Here is a 27,716-nt window from a genome sequence, read left to right as displayed (position 1 = left end):
TTGTGTTTTCAACCCAATCTGACCCCTGGGTATACCGGCCTTTGCCAGGTGGATAAGGTTGCAGGGGAAGATCAATGGGTTGTGTTTGATGAGGAGAGAGGCCAATGATTGAAAGTGAAGTGCATACTATGGAGAGATCTGGAAAGGGGGTGACGAGAACGGGGAAGATAAAGGGGGGGGACCCTGGGCAGTCGGGATGAGCATGAGGGAAAGGACCCTTGGGGGGAACCCCCTGATCTAGTCCATTGGAGCTCTCCGTTCCCATGGGACTGGTCCAGGCTTTCCCCATAAACATCAACCCCGGACCCCAGCGCCCGGCTGCCTGGTACCCTTGGGAGGCTAAAGATCTTAAAGAATTAAAGAACGCAGTGGCTGAGGATGGCCCCGGGTCCCCCTGGGTCGACACCCTTCTCCAGGGCTTGGTATATCAAGCCTATACGGCCAAAGACTGGTTGGATCTAGCCAAGACAGTCCTCCCCAGCCCCTTGTTCATTAAATGGATGGCACTATACCAAAAGGAATGTCGGGTCCAGGCGGAAAATAACCATGTTGCCAACCCCCATCCCTATCACTTTCAGCATGCTGACAAGGACTACGGACGCATTTGCCACAGGCACCCAACAGGCAGCACTTCCGCCACCATACATGGAACAGGTCAGGGCCCCTGGCCTCAAGGCCTGGCATAAGTTGGATATGGGCCCTACAGAGCTGCCCATATTGGGGATCCATCAAAGCTCAGGGGAGCCATTACATGAGTTTGTAGATAAAGTTGAAAAGAGTCTAAAGAGAAAGTTTCCCCCTGGGGCACCCAGAAAACAGTTCATAAAAATGCTAGTATGGGACCGTATGAACGCCAACCATAAGGTCACTTGCACCAGGTTAAAGGACCATTCCATGAGCAGCTGGATCATGGCCTCAAAGGACATAGGGACCAAAACAAAGGCAACCAAGGCTATGGACACAGTCCTCAAGACACAGAGAGAGGCTCTAGCTACAGCCTTTAGAGAAGCCCTCACAGGCCTTGGGCTGCAGGATAGGCACCCCAGGGCTGAGGACTGGAGATGTTTTGGGTGCGACCAGCCTGGGGACCTAAAGAGAGACTGCCCACAAGGGAAAGCCCCTTTCAAGGTGGAGTGGGACAAGCCCAGGGCTCCATGCCCACGCTGCTGCAAGGGGTTTCATTGGAAAAAGGACTGCTGGTCCAGGTATGATGTGGAGGGCAAACCTTTAAACTAGGTTTGGGGCAACCCTCAGCCCCGTCACCAAAGGGGGAGGCCACACAGGCCATGGAGGGCCCACCACCCACTGGACGGTCCCTATCATTCCTGGGCTCCGCCCTAAGATGGACATCTTGATAGATGGGTGGAGGTTCGGAGCATTATTGACACCAGGGTAGATAGGACCATCCTTTGGAAGTAAGAAGTCCCCAGAAGGTGGCCCCTTGAGCCTGGCCCAAAGGTGATGGGTATCAGTGGCACCATGCCATCATGGGAGCTTAAAAACTGGCTCTGTTGGCAGGACCCAGATGGTACTAAGGGAGAGGTCACACCTTTGGTGGCTGAGGGGCTTTCCTACAACCTCTTTGGGAGAGATCTCCTGGGGGGGATGTTTTTGTGACCACAGACAATAGGGAGTTTATCAAAGGGCTCCTCAATGATGAGGCAATGAACAGGGTTAGACACCCCCTTGACCGTCTCTCAAACTACAGGGGGAGGAGTCCGAGTCTCCCAGGGCCCACCCCCAATCCTAGAGGCCGTTGTTCCTCAAGTTCCTGCAATCCGATGGTCCCCAGGGAGCCCAGTTTGGGTGGAACAGTGGCCCTTGCCCGAGACAAAGCTCCAGGCTTTGAGGCATATTATACAGGAACAACTTATGCTGGGGCATATCTGCCCCTCCATGAGCCCTTGGAACACCCCTGTTTTTGTCATAAAAAAGTCATCTGGACAATGGAGGATGCTGCAGGACCTCTGCAAGGTCAATGCCAGAATGACACTGGAAGGAGTCCCCTTGAGGGGACAGCTCTGGATACCTGCTATCCCCTCAGATCTATTTCTCATAGTTATAGATATCAAAGATTCTTTTTCTCTATCCCCCTGTAACCCCAAGATTGTGAGAAGTTCACCTTCTCTGTGCCTTCCATCAACTTTAGCATGCCTGATGAAAGGTACGAATGGAAAGTTTTGCCCCAAGGCATGGCCAATAGCCCAGCTTTCTGTCAGAGCTATGTGAGGGCTCTCTTGAGCCCAACGGAATATTTGCCATATGCTACTGTCTATGCCTACATGGATGTTATAATTTGGGGGACACCAAGTCCCCACCAATTGCAAGAACTATATAGGGCCACTCAAAAATGCCTCCAGGTGGGAGGGCTTCAAGTGTCCTCAGACAAAATACAGACTGTTGCCCCCTTTAAGATTCTGGGGACTGCATTGTCTGCCTCCAGGTGGGAGGGCTTCAAGTGTCCTCGGACAAAATATATTAATATGACCCTGACAGAACTTCAAAAACTATTGGGGGAGATTAACTGGCTACGGTCCTGGATGCCCATCTCTACTGAGACACTGGAGCCCCTGTTCCAATTGTTAGTAGGTAAACAGCTGTCAGAGCTAATCCATCTGAACCTGCAACACCTAGACATTTTACAAGGGGTCCAGGAGGCCGTGGATCAAGCCCAACTGACCCACTATATGCCTAGAAAGTACCTTGAATTATGGGTGCTCCCCGGTGAGGCCCTGATGACATCCATCCTCACACAAGGGGGGAGGCCCCTCCAATGGGTGCCTACCTCCCTAGGGGGCACTCCACGGATGTATACACCCACAGACCAGTTGGCTGACCTAATTGAGAAAGGACGGGATATAGCCCTGAGACATTATGGCATTGAGCCCCACAAGATTATTATCCCTTATCTGTAAAGGACTTTGAATGGCTCTGCAGAAACAACAGCTGAATGGCCATAGCCTTGGAGGGCTTTCTGGGAAAGTTGGACTGTCATTATGGCCCTCACAGATGGGTAACCTCCTTTCGCATCCTCCACTGGGGGAGCCCCCAGGCTTTTTGTCAAAAACCCTCTGACGGAAGCGTATAATGTGTTTACTGATGGAGGAAAATTCAGAGCTACTGTAGTAATTTTCCCGGCGGTAGGAACAGAACCAAAAACATACATTCTCACTTGAGATGGCTCCACCCAATTTAAAGAACTCATGGCCATTGCCCTAGCCTTGTCCAAAGCAGATGACCCCATGAACTTGTTCTCTGACAGCCTATATGTAGTCAACCTTCTCCTGGGATTACTAAATTCTAATATTCAGCTAGATGATAACCCTATTATCCCCCCCAATGATCCAGGTTCGAACATTGTTAACAGAAAGAAGGGCCCCCATTTTCTTACAGCACCTTAGGGGCCACCAAGGACTGCCTGGGTTCCTCTCCCAGGGCAACACAGAGGCAGACAAAATGGTTCCTGCCCATATCCTGTCAGCAGGCCTGGAGAAAGCTCAACAACTGCATAATCATACCCATGTAAATTGGCAGGGACTCTATAAGAGGTTCCCTCAAGTCCCTATCAAGGACCTAAGAAAAATTGTACATACCTGTAAGTCTTGTCAACCCTTTCTACAGGTGCTACCCCTCCAACAACCAGGGGTAAACCCTAGGGGGCTGAAGCCTAACTCTCTTTGGCAGACAGATGTCACACATTACATTCCTTTTGGAAAACTCAAGTATGTTTTTGTGTCTATTGACACATTCTCACATGCCTGTTTGGCTACCACCCATACAGGAGAAAAGTGTAGACACGGTCAGTCTCACTTCCTCCAGTGTTTCACTACACTGATTACCTCAAAGGATTAAAACTGACAATGGACCATGCTTCATAAGTAAAAGCTTACAGGACTTCTTCTCTTTATGGGGAATCCACCATAACACAGGGATCCCCTATAACCCCTAGTGCCAAGCTATCATAGAACATAACCATCAGGACCTAAAGACCCAATTACAAAAGAAAAAGGGGGAGTAAGCCCCCACTAACAGCTAGGTTCAGCCTTATTTACCATCAATGTCCTCAATTTTCAAAAAGGTCAATTGGAATCTTGATTCCATAAATATTGGGGATGTCAGGAGCAAAGACCAGAGGTATGGGTCAGATGGAAGGATCCAGTAATAGGAAAATGGCAAGGACCCAACCCGCTCCTTACTATGGGCAGGGGGTTTGGACACGTCTTTCCCATGGATGTACCCCAACCCATCTGGGTCCCTGCAAGGAATCTAAAGATGCAGGATGGATATTTGTATGGGTATGTCTTCCTTTAATTTTGGGAAATTTTCTTCTACAATCCTATTGAAGATCTGGTCCATACCATTATCTTGAGGTTCTTCTCCTCCCTGTATGTCTATGATTTGTAAGTTTATTTATTTTTTTATGGTGGCACACAATTCTTACATAATCCTTTCTTGTGTTTTCTTGTACTTTTCATAATCTTTGCTTGAGTGGTCTAATTTGTCCACTTTATCTTCCATTCTTGATATTCTGTTTTCTATTTCATTCATCCTATTGCTGAGGCTTTCTCCTGTCATTTCTAATTGGCTTACTGAGTGTTTCACTTCCTTCTTCATTTCAGCCTGGGTATTCTTCAATATTTCTAACTCTTCCCTGAATTCATTCAGAAATTTATCCCTATCCCCAGTTCTTTGATTTCTTTGTGTTCTTTAAATTCAATTAATTCTTTTATCATGTTTATAATTGTTCTTTAGAGTTCCATGTCCTGTGTAATCTCTAGGGAATTCTCATTGTACTCCTCTAGAGGACTATTGGTTGGGGATATATTATTTTGCTTTTTCATGTTATTTTTTTCTTTGTGACTTTGACGTGAATTTCTTTGGTAGTTGGCATGAAAAGCTGGTTGGTCTAGGCTTCAGGTTCTCTATTTTGATTTTATATTGAAATGGCCTAGTTGCTTTTGTCTTCAGGCATTCCCACAGAGGCCCAAGTGAGATGCATCTCAGATGCTCTCAGGCTTTCTCCTAAGGTCTGGATCCCTTCAGGAAAGATGCTGCCCTCAGGAATTTGGGGGCTGGGCTGGCCTGGGAGCAGGACCCAGGAGAGATGCTGGACTCAGGTGGTGGCTGTGGTACCCAGGGATGCAAAAGGAGGTGTGGGCAGGAAGAGGCCCCAAGGACTCCTGGGACTACTACAAGGAACCTGGCTGGTCTGGATGCAAAGGATCAGGAAGCAGTGGTGGTTCTGGGCTGAGAGGTTAGCCACGTGTCTGGGGTGCCAAGACATGAGATGGGCCAATACCCAGGCTAGGAGCAGAGATGCTGTGGGGGAGCTGGGAGTGTGAAAGAGGCTAGGGGAGTCAAGGAACTTACCCAGGAAATGTGCTGGCACCAGCTAGTTTACATGCTTACAATGTGTAAAGTGTCCCTTACCCCACTTCTGTGGCAGCATTTGTTATCAGTTGTATTCCTGAAAGTCATAATTGTGACTAAGGTGGTCTTTTCATTTTTATTATTTTATTGAATTTTTCTGCATTTCATATGTCTTAATCAACATTACACCCCCTAACCCTCCCTGCCCCCTACATCCCCAATCAGATTTCAGGCATTCTGTCATATATGTTAAGTCCTGTGCTGTTAAGCATTTCTATCCAGATGGTTTTAACAGATACAAAAACTGCAAAATTTTACCTAGTGATGGTTGCCTACTATATTGTGGTTTTAAAAATGCACATATTATGTAATGTTTAAATCAGGTGCAGATAACAAGCATACAAACCCATTGCAACTATTATGATATTTAAATACATTCTTAGGAAAAATGGAAAAGCAAATTATTGTTCAGCATTGTGGTTTATATGACTCATAAAACAGAAGTGTAAGTTTTCAATTCCCAGTAGTGTAAATAAAAAAGAATAAAGAGAAAAGAGGAATAGTATACACAAAGACACAGACACAGCTACACACAAAGACACACACACACACACACACACACACACACACACACACAGAAGCACGCTCATATATACAAACATACCTCCCAGACAACACAGAAGCAATCTAAACAATGGCATTTCTCAGGGCAGCCGTGATGGCTGATGCTTTGGAAAGAGAAAAAGAACAAACACCATGAAAACCTCTCTTCACTGGACTTTAGAGAAAGCAGTCATGGTCAACATTTTTACTAGCTTTAGTTGGTTTCACGTGTCTGCAGTTCCCAAGGATCCTTTCTCAGTAATGTCTGAGCCAGATGCTTGAATATATTTTCTCTGGTTTTTTGGTCCAATATGAATGTTAAGGTCAATTCCAGATAGTGATACCCTTTAGACCTTCCAAACTAAGCAGCTTTGTAAAATTGTGATTAACTTTTAAAGACAATGAAGAGTAATTTTAAACAGTTTAACCTGGTCCTATGAATACCTCATGAAGATAAGATCGCAAAGAGCATTTCCAAAGGATGGATACATTCCATACTTTTCTACTGAAAGATACAGTTTTTGTACTGTATTCTATTTACAAGGAATATCAATTTCACAACAGAAATCTTCTGACTTTCATGAGGTATTAAATTTAGAAGCTAACTGTTAGAAATACCAGCATGCTGAGAACAGACGTTTTCCCAGAACTCTCTTCACAGCCCCAGTGACCTCCTTATTCCTCAGGCTGTAGATGAGGGGGTTCAGAACGGGAGTGACAATTGTGTAAAAAACAGAACTAATGTTGTCATGCTTGGGACTGTGGAAGGAACTTGGAAAGACATACATGAATGAAGCACCACCATACCACATTCCAACAACAGTCAGGTGAGAACAGCAGGTGACCAGGGCCTTCTTTCTTCCCTCATTTGATGGCATATTGAGCACAGTAAATAGAATTAGAACATAGAAAGCCAGGATGGCAGCAAGAGGGAGAATTAACATGATAACACCATCAAATAAACCATGAGCTCATATCTCAAGGTGTCAGCACAAGCCAACTTCAGCAAAGGAGGAATTTCACAGAACAGATGTCTTATCTGTCGAGATTTGCAGAAGGAATACTGCATTGTATAAGTTGTATTTCCTAGGGCACACATGGATGCCAGGATCCATGAGTCGGCCACCATGAGCCAGCAGACTCTTAGACTCATGATGGTTATGTAGTTCAGAGGTTGGTAAATGGCCATATACCTGTCATAGGCCATCAAGCTCAGAAAGAGTTCCTCTGTACAACCCAGTGCCAGTTCCAGGAACATTTGAAAGGCACAGCGGCCAAAGAAGATGGTGTTGTCTTTGAGCAAAAAACTCATGACAGTTTTGGGAGTGATAACTGATGTGAGGATGAGATACATGAGAGAGAGAGCTGACCAAGTAAGATGTACATAGGCACATGGAGCCTGATGTCCATTGTGATGACCAGAAGCATCAGTCCATTGCTGACCATAGCCAACATGTATATGGCTATGATTGTGATACAAAGCAGGTCAGGAGAGCCAATGCCATTAAAAATCTCCACCAAGATAAAACAACTTCCCAGGGTGCTGATCCCCTTAACAGCCTAGAAACAAAGGACTCAGTTAACTTTTGCTAATACGCACTTTAGTTATGTAATAGCATAGGCCCATTGGGTGAACCAACATGGCAGCAAGATAATACCTTTCCTGCTTAAAAACAGTTTTGCTTCTTTATGTACAAATTTCTGCCATTTAATTTCATCTTGATGAATGATCTCAAGACAGGTATTGAGATATCTAGCAGGAAAGTGGAACTTGGGGGTAATCTATTGTGCAAATTTTATGCCTTACTTGATTTTTTATAGATTTTTTTTAAAGAATAAAAGAAAATAGAAATATTGAAATGGAAATGGACCACAAAACTCAAGGGAGTTTGATATTGGGGTGAGTTCTTAGAGTTTGTTATGGACTGTATTTAGTGTTATAACATGCTTAAAACCTACACATTTTATTAAAACAGAGACAATTTTTTTTTTACCTTTGGTGGTGATAAGCTTAGCTGTCTGCCTTCCCCCAGTTCTTTGGGGCTGCTTGAAGATTGTGGGTATTCTAGTACAAGAAGGAGGACAATGTGGTTACTTCAGCAGTGCTTAATTGCCATCCGCTAAATTGGTTAAGTATGGATGGAATCTTTCCAGTGTCAGGTGTCAGGGCTGTCCTCTTCCTTCTTCTCATCTGCAGGTGTGCTTTGGAGATGGCAGTGGGGACAGCAAGGCAGCTGGCAGTCTTTGGGTAGTTTCCTACATAGCAAGAAGATATTTTCAAGTTCTCACATCTAAGAAGAAGGAATAGAAACTGTTTCCACATGAAAGGTTGCCAAATGGAAACCTACTAGCTTCAGTTTTCTGACTGTTCTTGGTTCTCAATGCTCAGGTTTCTTTATTCCTGATGCTTTCCAGGTGTAAAGATCAAGTTTATATGAAATAAGTAGAAATGCCAAGATTTGTCAAACAGTCCTTGTTGTGTCCCACCTAAATGTACTCTAGACCAGAGGTAATCTGGGCTTGTCCAGGAGCACCCTGTTTTTCTCATTATCCCATACCCAGGGACTTATCTCCCAGTTGAAATGACCTCCCCAGGAAAGAGTGGTCTAGAAATTGGTAAGTTAATGAATGCTCTTGGGTGTGCTTCCTGGCTCGTTTTCCTGAGCTCTTCTATCTTTGAATGAGCTCTGAGTGGTAGAGTTTCTTCTACCACTGAGCACAGAATCCACCTTCCTTGGCTGCCCTATTGCAGAGATTATAGGTGCACACTACCTGGCTATCTTAGATTTCTATGTAACTCTAAATGAAATACTGAAAGCTCATTTTTAAATTTCTGATTGAGTAGATCTGCATTTCCTTGTGTAGCCAGCATAGAAAGTGGAAGAGGACCAGAAAAAGACAGAAAAGATGGTCAAGAACAAGAATATGGGAAGGTTGGAAATATGTTCAAATACATAAGACACTTGTAGGACAATTTTGTAATGAAGTATATAAGTTTATACAATGTATATATGATAATTTAAAATAAAAAGCATAGTAACTAAAATAACTACATAATTTATCACTAAATATAATACTACAGATAGCTGTGTAAAAGTGTCTAAAAAGAAGAAATGAGAGAATCCTAAGCAGATGAGAATAAATTGCACAAAGAAAAACCTACAAGCACTAAACCACTCCTAAAACTGACAGAGCTAAATGACTGATTCAAATGTAAATATCGTAATTAAGGAGAAACATGAATTATATGCTATGGAAGCATGCCGGGTATGGCGCTAACAAGATATTTGCAAATTCTAATAAATATGATTGAAAATCATCAGAAAAATCTTTGTTACTTTTAAATTTATTTTTATTTTTAAATGAGTATTTGTATATTTCATACAATAGAACTTAATCAAATTTAGACTCCCATTCAGCCTCCTAGTCCCAGCCCTATGGGATATTAACCAGATATTATATTACTTGTACACTTGTGCAGCAATTTTCTTGTGTACATTATTTTTGTATTCAGCAAATGAAAACTCACATTTCATTTCCTAAAGTTAAAAATAAAATGATAAATTCCAGAGCAGCGTTTCAACCTTTTCTGGTGGAATGAGTGAATAAATGAACACTGGGAGGACACTAAGGAACAAGCTGGGAGAGAGGTCAGAATGGACTGGTAGAGCAGTGGTAGCTGACACAGGTGCTGGGTATTGTCCCAGAATTCTGTGACTGTACCCCGTTGTCAGAGAATATGCATGTACGTACATACCTGAGCACATGCATGAAAGAGTAGAAATGAGGAAAATACTGGAACATTCATGTGACTGTCTAATTAGTCAGTGCTGATGCTACATAAATATCAATTATTGAAGAACTGATATTAGATTTTGTCATTTCCTATCTCTCTACAGCTGGTAATAGCCCCCACAAGAGGCATAGGAGAGAGGTGGGACATAGAACCTTCACAGAGGCAATGAGACACCTTTTGATTATTTGAGAGATATTCTACAAAACTTTCTTCCATCGTGCTTAGTTCTCTGAACCATCTCTTTATTTAGGGAGGTCCTTGGCAAGACCATGTGGCAGAGCAAGCCCTCAGATCCTTCAGTCTATTTCATGCTGAAGTGTGCAGAAATGGCAGGCCAGGGATATTGCTGAGAGAATTCATTGAAACCCACTTGCCAAGAGCACTGTTTTCAGGGACAGTCATGTTCCCTGGGAAGATGGAACTGTCAAACCAAACCCTAGGACAAGATAGACTTGTTGTTGTACCAGTGACAATAGAGCCAGGTAGGGGTTGTTTGGAGTGACCCTGTCTGCATCTCTTTGTCCCAATTACAACTTTGCTTACTATATTTCATATCCCACTTAAGGAGAGAAGGTATGAGGGGAACCAAGGTAAGAACTCAGAGCAGGAACCTGGAGGGAAGAACTGAAGCACAGAACATGGAGGACTGCTGCTTACTCACTTGCTCCTCCAGTCTGTGCTCAGTCTGCCTTCTTGTAGAACCCAGAATCACCTGCCTGGGGTGGTACCATTTAGAACTAATGAATCACACACACTCTACTACATATTTCTTTAATACATACACACACTCACATAGAGAAACAAAGCTTTCTACAAGTAGAGAGGGGAAGTCAGATACCCAGAATCTAATGTTCCTTGGGGTTGCCTGGGTTTTGAAGGATTTTGGTGGTTTCCCCTCCAGTAATTTTGGATTATCAAACTTAAGGAAGAGAAATTTGATAGGTCAAATCTCCAAGCTGTGATATATCCATGGCTACATGATCCTAAGCAGATCATTTGAAGGGGCCCTATTGAAGTTAAGAATAATGCCTTCCTTCCAGATCCCAAAATAGCAGGAAGTGTGCAATACTTATTATGCTTTAAATTTCAGAAGGAAGTTTGAGAAGTCTACAAAGCCTGTATCTGGACTGCTCCTGTGATATACTTGAATTGAACACCTGTAGAAGTATTACCATTGTACTTTACTGGGACAACATATGCTGGTTAAATGAAGCTGAAAAATCAGCTGTGATGAATATCAGAGCAGCATCATAAGGGTAAAATCTTGTGAGAAGTAGCTCCTTAGGTGAGCACACAGAAACTGTAGTCCAGAGGTGGTTAAGGATACATGTCAAGTTGGCTTCCAAACTTGGTAATCTATAAGAGTTTCCCAGATGTGCTGTTTTGGATGGTATGAAAACTACATAATTGAAAGCGTTGTAGTTAGTACCATATGAGGCCATTGGTGAATGTACAGCTTCAGTTGCAATAAAAACCTCAGGATATATTAGAGGTGCCAGGACTTGGGGACAGCCATCAAGGACAGTGGTATGTGTGGATTGGAGCCATCCTGAATCTACGAGACAAACTCTGTGCTGTGGATGACAGAGTCAGAGAAGTGGAGCTTCCCAAGCCTTTGCAGCCCAGAAGATACTGAGTGAATCCCAGATGTCAGACACTGAGCTATTTACACTGATAATTTTAGTTTTGTTTTGATTTGATTATGTCTTTGTTCTTCCATCTTGGAATACAAGCCATTTAACATATTTATTTATTTATTATTTTTTAAAAATTTAAGTAATTTTTATGTGTATGAGTGTATCGTCTGCATGTATGTAAGTGCACCCATGTTGTGCAATACCCACAGAGGTCAGAAGGGGTAATTGCATCCCCTGGAACTAGTCTTATGAATGGTCGTTAGCCTCCATGTGGATGCTGGGATTTGAACCTGGTTCTTCTGCAAAAGCAGTCAGTGCTCTTAACTGCTGAGCTATCTGTCCAGCCCCTTATGTTTTTATTTAAAGAAGAATACAGTTAAGCGACTTTGGTTTATTTTTTATTATTTTATTTTATTCATTTTAACTGAATTTTTGTGTGTGAAGTACAGATTATCTCAATCATTCTTAATCATCTTTATATCTCCTTCTTCACTGATATCCTTCCATAGCCCCCCACTGGAATTCATGTGTTCTGTCATTTGTGTTAAGGCCTATTGTGTCAAGTTAGTGTCCCCAAACATTCCTAATGGCAAATACATCTACTGAGGTCTAGTGCTGGTGCCAGCTGGCCAAGACAGACAGTACCTGAAAGGGGGAGTGAGGATTGAAAGAGAAAACAAGAGACAGAAGAGATGCTTGGGAGGGCTGACAGTAGTGACTGCAGCCCTGGTTTATTTCAGCTCTACCCTTTTGTACAGAAGAACTCAATTAGTTTCAACAGCTGTTTTTCCCACCTGTATCTGAGGGTCAAGGAGTGGTCAGATACTTCAAAGTCTTCTTTGATCCTTTTGTTTACCACTATTGCCTCCAGGTCAGGTATTGTGAGGCTCTCCACATAAACACATTCCTCCTGATGAGGCAGACTAGGTAAACACATTCCTCCTGATTAGGTAGATTAGGTACTTGTGTGCATAACACAAACTCAGTAAACAAGGCTGCCACAGCTCAATGTACATAATAGACTAACAGCTCCCAACAGTCTAGTCAGCTTATCTAGAGTCCCTCGCTTTAGGAAGATCAACTCTTCCTCACCCAGCAGTAATCAGTTGCCAATATTTCTTCAGATAAGATTGGGGTCTGCTGTCCATTTCCATCGTTCTATGCTGGGGTTTTTGTCTGCTGAAGTTTGCATGGGTCTTGTGCATGCTGACACCATTACTGTAGGTTCATATGAGCAGGGTCCCAGAAGCTTGTAAGACTCTATTTACATATGATCATACACCTCCTCCCCGGCTCTTACAATATTTCTGCCCCCTTTTCTGCAATAGTCCTGAGGAACATAGAACAAGGGGTAAAGAGGACATTAATGAATAGCTCAACTCTCATTAATAAAGCTCCCTCATGCAACAGAGAGCCAGGACTTTAGATTATTTTAAAGGCACATTGAGCTTTAAAAGTATTGGAAATTATTATTTTTAGAAACAAAGCAAGATGTATTTATTTCTTCACTGAAAAAAAAGTTTTCACATTTACCAGAAAGTGGAACATCATTCAGGCAGTATTTCTTTCTTGAATATAAGCCAAAGTATTACCAATTCCTTCTACAGACTTCTATACTTTTATTAGTGGAATAAGAATTGGAAAAGTTCTTTTTGCTCACCTTTGTCTTATAAGTTCACTGTGTAAGCCTATTGTTTCCTTCTATAAGATATTTCCTCCAGTATGAGTGAAAAGTACCTTTCACACATTTGGTAAATGTTAGCTACTCTTAGTATTCACACATTGGAGCTAGATGCCTTTATAAATGAGTTTTCAGAGGAGAATTAGGCTTGCCTTTATATCCATTCATGAAGAATGCAACATCTCCTAAGTAAGTGGCAGCCAGTGCTCTCCTTTCTGGGTTTATTGCTGTTGAGTAAGCAAACATGCATAATAATGACGTTTTAAGTTACTCTTCTAATCTCCCTATGTATGGGAAAATTGTAATTTTTCATATTTAAGATATAAACTTAGAAAGTGTGCATTTTAGAAACTCAGAATCGAAAAAGATATGAGAGCTTCTCTTTTAATTCTCAGAGTTATAAACTTTCAACCTTAAGGTAGATTTAAGATAGTTTTATTGACAAGGAGAAAAAAGAAAATGCTATGCTTTGAAATGGGAGTATTGTCTTCAGTTTAGAAAATATTTTTATTGAGTTTTTGTGCATTTCATATAATAAATCATTCGAATTTAGATCCCTCCCCCATCCATGCACTCCGTAGCATCACATGCCAGACCTCATGCATTCCACCATACATACTAAGTCCTATCCAATCAAGCATTTGTATCCAGATGTCCTTCTTTGCAAATTCATCCACTGGAGTTCAGTCAAATTTTCTAAAGTCTCTCTCTTAAAGAAAATCTACTCACCCAGAAATATTCAGTTGCCAATAGTTCCTAGGCTAACGTTGGAGCCTGATGCCCATTTCCCTCATTCTATGCTGAAATTTTGTCTGATTAAGTTAGCATGGCTCTTGTGCATGCTGTTACCATTTCAGAAAGTTCATACGAACAAGTTCTCAGTGGCCTGAAAGTCTCTGCTTATGTTTTCCATGCACCAGGCTATTGTTTGCAGTTTCCATATGTATATTTTTATTGGGTTTTGTACATTTCATACAAAATATATTAATCAAAGTTAGGCCCCCTTGCCCTGCAAAGTAAGGCTCCATCCACATCCTCCATAGTCCCCCACCCCCTGTCCCCCACCTCGAATTTCATGCATTCTGTTATAAATGTTAAGGCCTATCCAGTCCAGTATTTGTACCAAGATATTCCTTGGTGCAAGTGTCTTCTGCACACTGTCTCCATTGCTGCAAGTTCATATGAGCAAGTTCCCAGGAGCATGTGGACTCTGTTTCCTTATGTTCATATGCCATCCATGGCTCTTACAATCTTTCTGCCCTCTCTTCTGCAGTGGGCCCCCAGCCATGGTTGAGTGCAGTGTAATATTAGTGCTATCTAGGGACACACACTCTGCAGTCATTTATTCTCTAAAACTTTGCCAGTTGTGGTCTTCTGTGTGCATCACACTCTGTTGTATGAGAAAGTTTCACTGCTGAGACTTGAGGGATGTATTACTATTCTATCTTTCCCCAGTTTTACTGGGTTCCATGAGCCTTAAGAATAGAGGTTTCACAGTAGATATGTCATGTAGGGCTGGGGGTATTCAATTGGGAAGGGAAGAGTGAAAGACATACAAGAAACTGTGGGGGTAAGGAGCTAAAGAGAGGGGGGATAAGAGGATATGAGTATTATCAAGAAGAAAATGGGGACAATGGGGGTAGTGTAACTGGAGAGGGAGGAGAGAGATTAGACATGGAAAGAGAGAGGAAAGATACAGTTTAAGTGGTGTGAAAAGCCAGAGGAAAATGTATTAACACAAAAAAATGAGAAATGCACATACAATATATAAACATGAATGCATGTGTATACCTGAAGGCTATATAACAAGAAACACAGTGTCAGGAGAAACCTCCCTTCGAATTTTTGGTCAGGGTAGTCCAAGAGACTGCTTAAATAATAGAGGATATTGCCACAGCAATAATCAGAAGCCTATTAGGTGAACTGACATGATTTCAAAAATCTTATATATTTCATACATATAAATAGATGGTGAAGGTGTTCTTAGAGAGGAATTCTCTATATAAGCAAAATACATTTTATGAAATTCTCAATGAATCAATAAAATATTATGATATAAAAGCTTTGCTTTTGTATTTTTAAGATTCATTTAAAATATTTTTATTGAGCTTTTGTACATTTCATACAACAGTTTGCAATCAAATTTAGACCCCCTCTCCCATCCATGCCCCTCACCCCCACCACCAAAAGTCATGCATTCCACCATACATGTTAAGTCCTACCTGGTCAAGAATTTGTACCCTGATGTCCTTCAGTGCAAGATCATCCATTGGAGTCCAGTTAGCTGATCTAGAGATCTTAACTAATATCTACTATCCCTAACCCAGTAGTAATCAGTCTCCAACAGTTCTCATGCTGGGGTTGTCCTGCTGCCCATTTCCCTTGCTCCACTCTGGGCCCTTGTCTGAATGAGTTGGCATGGGTCTTATGCTCAATGCTACCATTGTCAGCAATGTGCACAGCATGCACAAGTCCCATGTAAGCTCAAGCCAGACAAAATCCCAGCATAGAAATGGGGAAGTGGGTAAGAAATCACAACCCGAGCTTAGGAATTTTATTGGTGATGAATAGCCACTGGGAAAAGAAGTCATTTTTCTATAAGTGTGTGATATTGGATAGTTTATCCAGGCTCCAATGGACAGATCCACAAGGAAGTGCATTTGGGGACGCTAATTTGACTCTCAAGAGACCTTAATTTATCTCTTAGAGTGCATAAAACTATGCAGGGGACATGAAGGCGGTTGCAGATTTGGGAGGAGGTCTAAATATATACAAAGTATATTTGGTGAAACACAAAAATTCCATAATTGTTTTTAAAAATTCAAAAATACATAATAAAATGTTAAATGAAAACTTTTCAATAAATTATTACCATAATTATAGTAATCAGAGTGGCTGTGTCCTAAATGTTGAAGTTCAAAAATACGTAAAATGAAAAGTACAAAATATGCAAACTATAAAATAGATTTAAATGTTATAGCTAACATTACTACAACTTTTATACAATATTAAATAGAAAACATTAAATATTAACTGATTTAACATTTTTGGGAAAACAAATTTTTTGATGTGAAGACTATTCCATTGATTTTTTTAACCTTGGTTTACATAACTCTAATCATAAGAATTATCCCAAGGGAAAAGATAGTTTAAAACCCAGGAGACTGTCATTGCTCATTTTAAAAAAACACAAAAGAAACATATAACATTAAATATTTTATAGACATGAATTAACTAGTTATATTACAAAACATCATTATGATACAGTATACTACTATTTAAAACTTTACGGAAATTTTATCACGTAACATTTAAAATTTGTGATGTAATCACTATATTCCAAATGCCTCACTAGATGCACTAGTGTTTACAACTTTTCCTTTTATAAAATCTATTTTATTTATTATTTTTATTTTATGTGTATGTGTTTTGCTTGCATGTAAGTGTACCCATGGAGGCAAGAGGAGCTGTGTTGGTTCCAGTGGAACTGGAGTTAAATACTGTTGTTAGGCACCATGTGGGTGCTGGGAACTCAAGTAAGGTCCTATGCAAGAGAACAGCCAGTGCTCTTAACCACAGGACTATCTCTCCAGCCCCTTACTATCTTCCTAAATCTTCATGAAAATGCTTCAAAATAGGTGATTTTATTATGATAATTTCTACATTACATACTTTGGATTAAAAATGATATGTACATTTTCAAAATTATAAAAGAAAGTGAGTCATTGATTTCTAATCTCCTTCAATGCCAGGAAACCTGGAGGTCTTTACCATTGCTCTCTATGACCACCATAAAATGTGGAGAAAAACACCATTGTGTACTAACAGGTGAACAAACATTCCCTTGCACAAACCAAATTGATAAGATGATTAAGTTTGCCTCAAAAATGTAAGAAAATACTCTAAATGTGTGTAGTAGTTGTCTCTGGATGAGAAGACTTTACGATGCATAAAATTTGTATGTATCAATGTTGTTGTATGTTATGGTTCCCTACATGTATCCATTTATATAGCATTTAACTTAGATTAAATATATTTATCCTTTCAAATACCATTTCTTTATGGTAAAATCTTTGAAAATTTTTGTTTGGAGTTTTGAAAACCATTAAACATCATTTTTAAAATCTGCTTTTATTGATTTTTTTGTCTATTTTATAAAGAATATCTCAAACAATCTTAATCATCTTTGTACCTTTGTCCCCACCAGCACCCTTCCATAACTCCCCCACTGGAATCCACATACTCTGTCATTCATGTTAAGGCCCATTGTGCCAAGTCAGTGTCCCCAGATGTTTCCCAGTGCAAGTCCATCCACTGAGGTCTAGTCAGCCTATCTACAGTCTCTTGTTTTAGGAAGATCAGCTGTTCCTCACCTAGCAGTAATCAACTGCCACAGTTTTTTCACATGGTAATGGTGTCATCATATGAAAGTCCCACTAAATATTATGATACACATCCACCCTACTCTGTGGAGCACACTAAAACCTCTTGCTGTGATCTAACTGTAACTCAGTAACCATCAATGATAAGGATTTCTATTCTCCTGTCTTTATCCCTAGATCTCTCCTGCTTATGATAACCACTATCGTGTTTTAAACTTCTATAACACCAACTTAAAAATATTTTCTTTCTGCATTATAAATAAAATAGTTATGAAACTATGTTATTTTGAATAAAAAAACAGGAAACAGTTAACCAATTTCTGAATATAGCAACAACACTTTCTATAGTACAGTGCACTTAAGATTGCAAGAAAATAAGTAACAGTGCTCTTTATTCCAATTATTACAAATTTGTATTTTTTATTCAAATTCTTTTTTGATCATAATTTTAATTGAGTTACAAGATAATAGGCTTCATGTGGCCTCTTCTTAAACCCTTCATTTTGATTAATCTGCCCCTTTTCCTTCTAATTTCCCTAAGCCCCTCCCTGCTTACCCTCAGTATTCCCTCTCTCTAATTTTCTATCAGTTATGTTCTTCTAATCCCCCATCCCTTCGAGCATGCCTCTCAATACCCCCTTTCTAGTACCCAGCCCTACAGGTACTCTAGTTAAACACAAATAAAATCTTCAAAGCTAGGATCCAAATATAAGAGAGAACATGAAGCCTTTCTCTATTAGGTTCTGATTTACCCTAATTAGTTTAGGGTTTTTTCCATTTCAATCAGTGTACCTGCAAATTTCATTATTTAGTTTTTGCTTTACAAATGAATAGAATTCCATTGCATCTGATTGCCAGATTCACACTATCCATTCCTACATTAATAGATGTCTATACTGATTCCATTTCAAAGTTGCTGTGAATAGAGCAGCAATGAACATGAATTTGCAAGCATCTTTGCAGTAGAACATAGACTCTAGTGAGTATAGGCCCAAAGAGGTCTTAACCGGGTCATATGTTAATTCTGTGCCAATTTCTTTATGAACTTAAAGACTCATTTCCATAAAGGATGTATTAGTTTACACGCTTACCCATAATATTTAAGTGTCCTTTACCCCATATCCATGGCAGGATTGTCATCAGTTCTATACTTGATGGTAGCAATTATGAATAAGGTTTTAACTGATAGAAAAACTGTAAAATTTTACATATTGATGGTTGTCTATCATACTGTGTTTTTAAAAATGCACACATTATGTAATGTTTAAATCAAGTACACATAACAAACACATGGATCCATTGCAACTGTTGATGTATTTCAAGACATCATTAGGAAAAAAATGCAAAAGCATATCATTATTCAGAATTGTTGTTTACATTACTCACATTTAATGTTCAGTTCCCATCACTGTAAATAAAATAAAAAAAGAGTAAAAAGGAATAGTATGCACACACATGTACACAAATATATCTATTGTACAAGACAGAAGAGACTCACAGAGGTGATGAAAGCTGATACTTTGGGAAGGGGAAAAGAGCAAACACTATGAAAACCTTACTAACTGGACTTTAGAAAGAATGGTCATGGTCAACATTTTTTATTTGTTTTTATTGAAATTTTGTGTATTTCCTACAGAAATTGTGTATTTCCTCCCTTAGTCCCCATCACTGGAACCCATGTACTCTGTCATCCATGCTAAGGCCCACTGTGTCAAGTCATTGTCCCCAGACATTCTCCAGTTCAAGTCCATCTACTGAGATCTAGTCAACCTCTGAAGAGTCCCTTGTTTTAGGAAGATCAGTTCTTCCTCACCTAGCAGTGATCAGTTTTCAATATTCCTTCAGCTAAGATTGGGGTCTACTCTTCATTTCTCCAGCTCTATGCTGGGTTTTTATCTGCCAAAGATTCCATGGGACTTGTATATGCTGACACAATTGCCATAGAATCATATGAGCAGGGCCTGAGGAGACACTTGTACATGTTTGTTGCTGCTCTTTTCACAAAAGTTAAGAGATGGAAGCAACCTAGAGTATCCGTCAATTGACCAATGGATAATGAAAACTTGGTTTTACATAATTTTCACAATGGCAGTCTATTTAGTAGTAAAGAAAGACAAAATCATGAAATTTGCAGATAAATAGATGGAACTAGAAACTATTATATTACATGAAGTAACACAGTATAGCCTGAACATTATTCATTCCTCCCAAAAGAGTAAGCCAGCTAAGGGCAAGAGGAGAAACACCCTGGGAAGAGTGGTGGAGCTGCCCAGGAGACAGAGAGTTAGCTGCGGAGAGTTACCACTGCTGTGAGATTGGAACAGAGAAAAGTGTGTGCGGAGGTCACTGGCCAACTGCAGCGTTCCGCGGGGTGTGGACATGTGATGGGACACTCAAGACTGTAGGTGCAGTGCATGAACGCTAATGGATCTTTGGGCGGGACTTGAATGATGTGTGGGTTCTGAGAAGCTGCTTCTTTGTAAGTCACTCCCTTCCAAAGTCATAAAACGGTACAAAGTCCAAACTAAGAGTGTCTTATGTTAGTCTGTGAGCCATGGGGTCTTGGAGAGCACGTGCGAGAGCCTCCCAAGAAAGGAGAAGGGAAGAACATTTCGTAAAACACACAGACTCAGAAAAAACAAATTACATATGTTCTCCCTCAATTGTGGATCCTAGCACCAAATCCCTGTATGTGAGTATGTATTCAGTGTATTCAGATGTAACTGCAAGAATGAGAATAAGGAAAAGGAACCAGGGAGGTTACCGGGGAAAAAAAGAATATGTTCAGTATTGTTACTAACATTAGCTGGTTTCACATTTCTGCAAATTTCAGGGATCTTCTCTCAGTAATGTCTGAGTCAGACACTTGAAAATTTTTGTTTTTGGTCCAAAATGGACATAAAGGTCAGGGTATATGTCCAGATTTTGATGTCCTTTAGATCTTCTATACTCAGCAGCTATTGTGAAATTGTGATTAACTTTTAAAGACAATGTGGAATAATTTTAAACAGTATAAACTTTATCTTATAAATACCTCATTAAGAGAAGATTCAAAGAACATTTACAAAGGATAGATACACTCCATACTTTTCTACTGAAAGATAGAGTTTTTAATGTATTGAATTTATAAGGAATATCAATATCACAACAGAAGTCTTCTGACTTTGAGGTGAAATTAAATTTAGAAGGTAAATATTAGAAATACCTAGCACTTAGAGCAGGCTGATAACAGGTGTTTTCCTAGGACTCTCTTCACAGCCCCAGTGACCTCCTTATTCCTCAGGCTGTAGATGAGGGGGTTCAGAACGGGAGTGACAATTGTGTAGAAAACAGAGCTAATGTTGTCTTGCTTGGGACTGTGGAAGGAACTTGGAAGGACATACATGAATGAAGCACCACCATACCACATTCCAACAACAGTCAGGTGGGAAGAGCAGGTGACCAGGGCCTTCTTTCTACCTTCATTTGATGGCATATTGAGCACAGTAAATAGAATTAAAGTGTAGGAGGCTAGGATGGCAGTAAGAGGGAGAAGTAACACGATAACACCCATCAGATAAACCATGAGCTCATATCTGGAGGTGTCAGCACAAGCCAACTTCAGCAAGGGAGGAATTTCACAGAACCAGTGTCTGATCTGTCGGGATTTGCAGAAGGAATACTGCATAGTATAAGTGGTATATCCTAGTGCACTCATGGATGCCAGGATCCATGATGTGGCTACCATGAGCCAGCAGACTCTAGAACTCATGAGGGTTGTGTAGTTCAGAGGTTGGCAAATGGCCACATACCTGTCATAGGCCATGAATGCCAAAAGGAGATCCTCTGCACTACCCAGCACTAGTTCTAGAAATATCTGAAGGGCACAACCCCCAAAGGAAATTGTGTTGTCTCTAAGTAGGAAATTCATGACAGCCTTGGGAGTGATAACTGATGTGAGGATGAGGTCCATGAGAGAGAGCTGCCCAAGAAGGAGGTACATGGGCACGTGGAGCCTGGTGTCCATGGTGATGACCAAGAGCAGCAGTCCATTGCTGGTCAGGGCCAAGAAGTACATGGCCATGATTGTGGCACAGAGCAGTTCAGGAGCGCCACTATCATCCAGAATGCTCACCAAGAGAAAGCCATTTCCCAATGTGGAATTCAAGATATCCATTCTGTGTGGTGTCCTCAGTTGCCTAGAAACAAATGGCTTAAATCAAATTTGATGATATACACTGTAATTGTATACGAACACAAGTCTCTGTTATACCCACCATAATTCAAACAACGGTATATTTTTCTCACTATTAAATAGTTGTGCTTAGTGATTTTAAAATTTCTAACTTTTAACTTTGCCTCAAAAAAGACCCATGCATCTGTAGAACAACTAACACATTAATAGCTTAATATTAAACCAACTCATAAAACATAAACTACATAAGACATTAAACCTGAAGATATATATTTCCAGAAAGATTAAATTTCTCTATTAAATTGAATGAACTGTTCTCACAATCATGACTTTTAGAGTAACTTTCATCCAGCTGCATAAATATTTCAGTTAGTTTTTGGCATACACATGTTTTAAATATGAATTTCCAAGTGGCACATAGGCATGATTTCAATAAATTACTCCTGTTGACTTTTCCACATTTCTTTTTCATGTTTGTATGTTTTGAGAGATAATCTTTCTGTGTAGCTCAGTGTGGCCTCTCTTAATTATCCATTAGTCCAACATCCTGATTGCTGGGTGTTTAGATATGCACCAGGCTGTCGAGGTCATTTTCTACATTTCATAAGTCCACATTTGTTTATGGCAAATCTCAGTCTAAGGGGACGTTTGTCCACCTTTGTTACCTCTGCTGGCTAATCCAACATTCACCATGATGCTGAGAGACAATTACTGACTATTTGAAACTAGGCAATAGCATGTTGAGAAAGTATGGTTATTAGAATAAAAACTTTAGGATCAATGTGAACAGGTCTGTTTGTTTTAACAAATTGCTTTCCAAAGTGTGTCTTGAAAGGCACAGTAATCTAACAGATGATGATCTGTTTGTGTTTGTGAGAGATGGTGAAAAGCAACTGAAGTACAGATATTTTGTGTTGTCATCAGGCCTGATAACTGTAGCCCCCAAACTACCTTTGACATCTGTATTCACTTTCCTTTCTGCAAATCTAGAGAATTTGTGGTAGATGATGCACAAGAGAAGAGCTTTCTTTCTGGAAGGATGGTTTTGTCACATAGTTCCTAAATCCAGTGGAGAAGCCAACAGAGGCAGACGTGTAAGGCTGACAGAATCCTGTTTTGTGCATCACAGAACAGGGCAGTTTAAGCCAACTCAGAGCTTGAAGTTACAGATCTGAAAGTGAAACATCCTTGTAAAAAACCCCTCAGCCACATCATGGCAGATGCTTGCTAAAATTTCGTTAGTCACCATTGACTTTTGGGGGCCACTAGCACCTTAACAGCTTAAAGATATCAAACACCAAACAAGTAGCTTGTCAGTTCAGGATGTACTTTGAGGGCTTTATTCATCTGTCTGATCTTATACTATTAGAATCCAGCAACATCTATAGGATCTAAAAATGGGTATTGAGATTTCTGAGCTGAAATACCAAGTCCTAGACTACAACACAGAATCTTTATCAATCACAATTGATTCTTTGTTAATTTTCCAAAATCAAAACCAGATAGATCAAAAGGGTAGTGGAGTCCAAAGACTCATGGACTGTAACTGACACAGTAGCTTAGAACCCTAAGGTTTTCCTCTGACTACATTTTGACTTGAAATGCCTTGATGCTACACAATTCATTAACAGATACAAATTCCTTACGTGAGTTGTTGAGAAGCTTAGCTGCGTGTCCACTCCAGCTTCCCTTGGGCTGCTTGACGATTGAGGATGTTTCCGTACAAAAAGGAGGGCAGATGTGGTTCTCTTCAGCAGTTTTGCTAAGTTGGTAAAATATGTCAAGGGTCCAATCTATGTAAGTCCATTCAGTGTCAGGGCCGTTCTATTCTTTCCTCTTATCTGCAGATACTCTGTAGAGATTATTTGGATGCAGCCAGACAGAGAACAGTCTTTGGCTAATGTTCTATGGAGCAAGAAGATGTCACTATTTTTCTCACACTTGAGAAAAATTAGTAGAAACTGGTCAGTTCAACAGCTTGCCTTTGAGAGTCCCTCTATCTTACCGCCAGTTTTCGGATTGTTTTAGGTCCAGATTCTAACGCTCTTTTATTCGGCTCCTATGAGGTAGCAAAGATCAAAGTTGTATGAAGGAAGAAAAAATTAGAAGAGGTGCCCAATGGGTCCTGTTGTATCCCCCTGAAAGTATCTGGGGCCCAAGTATGCTAGAGCCTTATCCAAGAACTCTCTGTTTTGTCTTCCATAACCTCTCTTCATTCTCCTACACATATCCTCAGAGGGACTTAGATCCCGTCTGAAATGGCCTCCCCTGGAAATGTTGGTCTAAGGAAAATAAAGTTAATGAATCCTCTTGGGTTTGTTTCTTGGCTTTCTTTTCCTGAATTCTCTCACTTAATGATCTCTGATACCAAGGGTTTCTCTTATCCTTGATTACAGGACCCAACTTCCTTAGCCTCACACATGCTGATGTTATAGGTGCACATTACCTGCTTTTCTAGGTCTCTATGTTTCTCTAAAGGAAATAAAGCCAACACATTTCAAAATGTCTAATTGAATAGACCTGTAGAGGTTATTTTGTGGTCAGTCCTCTGGTCTACAGATAAAGTGTGTTTCCCAGCTTTTATGGGGTGATACTTCTCTTTTTCACTGTCCTGTTTCAACTATTTCCAATTGCCCAAGATAGTTCTGTGTGGAGTCTAGATGTGAGATCTTCTTTTCATTGACCTCTGACACCCCAAAAGCTTCTGTGTATGTTCATTGGCTACCCTTCCAAAAGTAGTGTATAAGTATCCCCTTTTTACCACTTCCATGCCAGCATCTATTGTGATATGTATTTCAAATGATGTTCATTCTGACTGGGGTGAGATTCATGTCTTAAATCTTAAGTCAATTTTAATTTATAGTTCCTTGATGGCTAAGGAGTTTTAAAAATTTTTTTTGATTTATTTATTGGTATTTTATGTGTGTGAGTGTTTTGCCTGCATGTACCTAGGTACACCACATACCTGCAGTGCCCACGGAAGTCAGAAGATGGCATCTGATCCCTTGGAACTCTAGTTATAGGTGGTTGTCAGCTGCCATGTGGGTCCTTTGTAAAGGCAGCCAGTGCTGTTCACCACTGAGCCATCTCTCCAATCCTGTTGAGAACCTTCTCATGTTTTGTCTAGCCATTTGTATATATTTCTTTTGAGACATTTCCATGTAGTTCTTTAGCAATTAGGTTGTCTATTTTCTTAAAGTTAGTTCTTTTAAAAACAAATTTAATTGAATTTTTGCATCTTTCATACAATATGATGTGATGGTATTTAGATCCCCTTGCATATCTACACCACCCCCTTTGACCCCCATTCAATTTAATGTACTCTATTATATGTTTACAAATGTCTATAGAGTCAAATTTGTAAGCAAAAATGTCCTTCAGTGTGGATTTTTAATATATGAAAATTTTATTTTTAAAATGCAACTCAATACAACCATCTAAGAAGTACATGACAACTTGTAGTGTTCTCTTTTAGGCTGAAAAGTAGATGAGAACCTAACAGGATCTGTGTACATTTTACGGTTTGTCTGCAAATAGAGCTGCGGTATAAACTAGGATTTTTCCAGTCAAACTGGTGAAGTGATGCTTCACATAGTGGGAGCAGTGTATGAATTTTTGTTTCCTCTGAATATCTTATGAGTAATTTGAAGAAACAGTAAAATCTGTTGTGAACATTAAATTGGAGACCATGTACATGTATGTGTATTTTGTTGTTATTAAACATTTATTCATCTCATACATCTTGGTCATATTTAAACTCCTTTCCATAGGTGCAGCCTCCCATTGGCCCACACATTATTTCTTGCATTCTTTCACATATGTTAAGGCTGATCAAGATCAAGGCAAGTTTGTTTCCCCAAATGTCCTTCAGTGAGTCCATTCACAGGAGCCTGGTCAACATAACTATCCATTATAGAAAACTAACCGTCCCACTACCTCTCCCAGCAATAATCAATTGCCAAGAGTTCCCGAGCTAAGTTTGGGACTATTTATCCATTTTCCAACTCTATGCTGGACTTTTTCTGGTTTGAATTTGTATGGATCATGTGCATGCTGCCTTGTCTCCCAATTGGCTGGTTCCTCCAAGGGGTGGGGCCTGCCGCAGAGGGTGGACTACCGCAGGGCTGCAGAGCCATGGGGGAGTGCAAAGCATGGGAAAGGCGCAGCCTTGCCCACCTGCTCAAGGACAGAATGGCCGGACACTTATGGACCTGGGGCAAAATCATTGGCCCCTGAGGCATGAGCAAAAGCTAGTGGTAACTATGGGTGTGGCATTGTCTGATATTGCAGGCTCAGAGCTGCGACATAGGATGCCCAGGGCTAGGCACTGGGTACCCATTCTTTTGTAAGTTAATAAATTCACATAAAGATATGTTATATGGTTTGTTTGATAGTGAAGGAGACCCAGAGGGAACTTGGGCGACATGCCTCCATTGCTGAAAGTTTATAAAAACAACTTTCCAGGCACGTGGAAAACTATTTCCTTGTGGTCACCCACCACTCATGCTTCTTACATTTCCACCCTCTTCTGCAATGATCTCTGAGTTATGAATAGCAGAGTTTTTATGTAGGTTCTGATCTGGGGACAAAATCTGCAGTCTCTTATTCTCTGTACTTTGGCCAGTTGTGGCTTTCTGGGATAATCACCATCTGCTACATGACGAAGATTCACATGTGAACACTGAAAGCTGCATTGATATTCTCTCTTCTCCCTATTCCACTGTTTTTCTTGAGCCTTAGGTATAGAGTTGCACTGTAGATGTGCCACGCTGGGCATCTCAAAGGCATTTATTTTCTGCCTTTGACTGGTTTTGGAACTCTCTAACAGTCTCCATCTTTTACAAAAGAAATTTCTTTGATGAATGGTCAGAAGGAGAATTGTTTATAAAAATAAGGAAATAATTTTAGCATACAGTAAAAGACTACATTTATATAAGGATAGGCTTGTGTATCAGTAGAAGGATGCTTACCTAGTGCATAAAGGCACAGGGTTAGAGTACTAGCATACAAGAAATTAACTTCAAATTTCAAAAAGGGGCAGTTGTAGTTTGAGGACATCTAAGCTTTTATAGGCATTTTATTCTTATTTTTCATTTTACTGAGCTTTTGTACATTTCATAAAACAGTTCACAATCAAATTGAGACCCCCTCCTGCATCTGTGCCCTGACAATCCCTTCCAAAACACCTCATGCATTTCGCCATACATGTTAGGTCCTATCCTGTCAAGCATTTGTTTTGGACATTTTTGTTTTGTTTTTTAATCTTTTTGAGACAGGATCTTCCTGTGGCCCCAGCTGGCCTGGAACTCTCTCTGAGGACCAGGCTGGCCTTGAACTTACAGAGATCCAATTGCCTCTGCCTCCCAAGTTCTGGGACCAAAGGCGTGCACCACCATGCACACTTGCAAATGCTTTTGTACCCAGATGTCCTTCATTGTAAGTTCGTCCACTGGAGTCCAGTCAGTCTAGCTATAGATTTTAAGGAAGGTCTACTTTCCCGTACCCAGCAATAATCAGTCTCCAATAGATCCCATGCTAGGTCTGGCCTTCCACTTTTTGCCTAAGCTCCAATCTGGGCCTTTTCCTGATTGGGTCAGCATGGGCCCAGTGCTTGAAACCACCATTGTTTCAAGATCACATGAGCGAGCTTCTAGTTCTCTGAAAGCCTGTGTTTCCCTATGTTCATGGACCAATCCTCCCGCTTATGATTTTTCCATCCTCCTTTTCCTCACTGGTCCCTGCACCGTGGATGGTTAGGTTTAAGCATCCTATAGGAGTCCAATGAGGCACACACACACACACACACACACACACACACACACACACACTGTAATCTCTTATTCTCTAAAATGTAGTCAGTTGTGGTCTTCTGTGTGCATCGTACTCTGTTGTGTAAGGAAGCCTCACCTGCGAGATTTGAAGGATGCACTAGTAGTCTCTCCACCCCCATTCCACTATGTTACATGAGCCTTGGATATAGAGTTTCTAATGTAGATATGTCACCTGCAGCTGGGCATCTCTCATAATTGTGTGTGACCAGTTGTGTAAATCTGCATTAGCCTCCATCTCTTGC

General features: G+C 40.6%; 1 protein-coding gene and 1 pseudogene across 1 annotated transcript; both read right to left on the bottom strand.

Moving 5' to 3' along the window:
- Positions 1-6,581: 6,581 nt before the first annotated feature.
- On the bottom strand, positions 6,582-19,885 carry LOC103748897 (annotated as a pseudogene).
- A 789-nt stretch (positions 19,886-20,674) lies between these two features.
- On the bottom strand, positions 20,675-21,625 carry LOC103748896 (olfactory receptor 2AG2-like). Its single transcript, XM_008851678.1, has one exon. It carries the CDS (start codon positions 21,623-21,625, stop codon positions 20,675-20,677), a length of 951 nt encoding a protein of 316 aa, XP_008849900.1.
- Between the last annotated feature and the right edge of the window lie 6,091 nt (positions 21,626-27,716).

This window comes from Nannospalax galili, unplaced genomic scaffold (genome assembly GCF_000622305.1).
Source record: "Nannospalax galili isolate Female #2095 unplaced genomic scaffold, S.galili_v1.0 scaffold426, whole genome shotgun sequence".
NCBI lineage: Eukaryota > Metazoa > Chordata > Mammalia > Rodentia > Spalacidae > Nannospalax > Nannospalax galili.
Note: the sequence above shows the minus strand (reverse complement) of the source record. Positions and strands in the feature narration are given on the sequence as shown.

Excerpts from the sequence above, each read along its gene's own strand:
- LOC103748896 (XM_008851678.1), bottom strand. The coding sequence starts at position 21,625 with ATGGATATCTTGAATTCCACATTGGGAAATGGCTTTCTCTTGGTGAGC.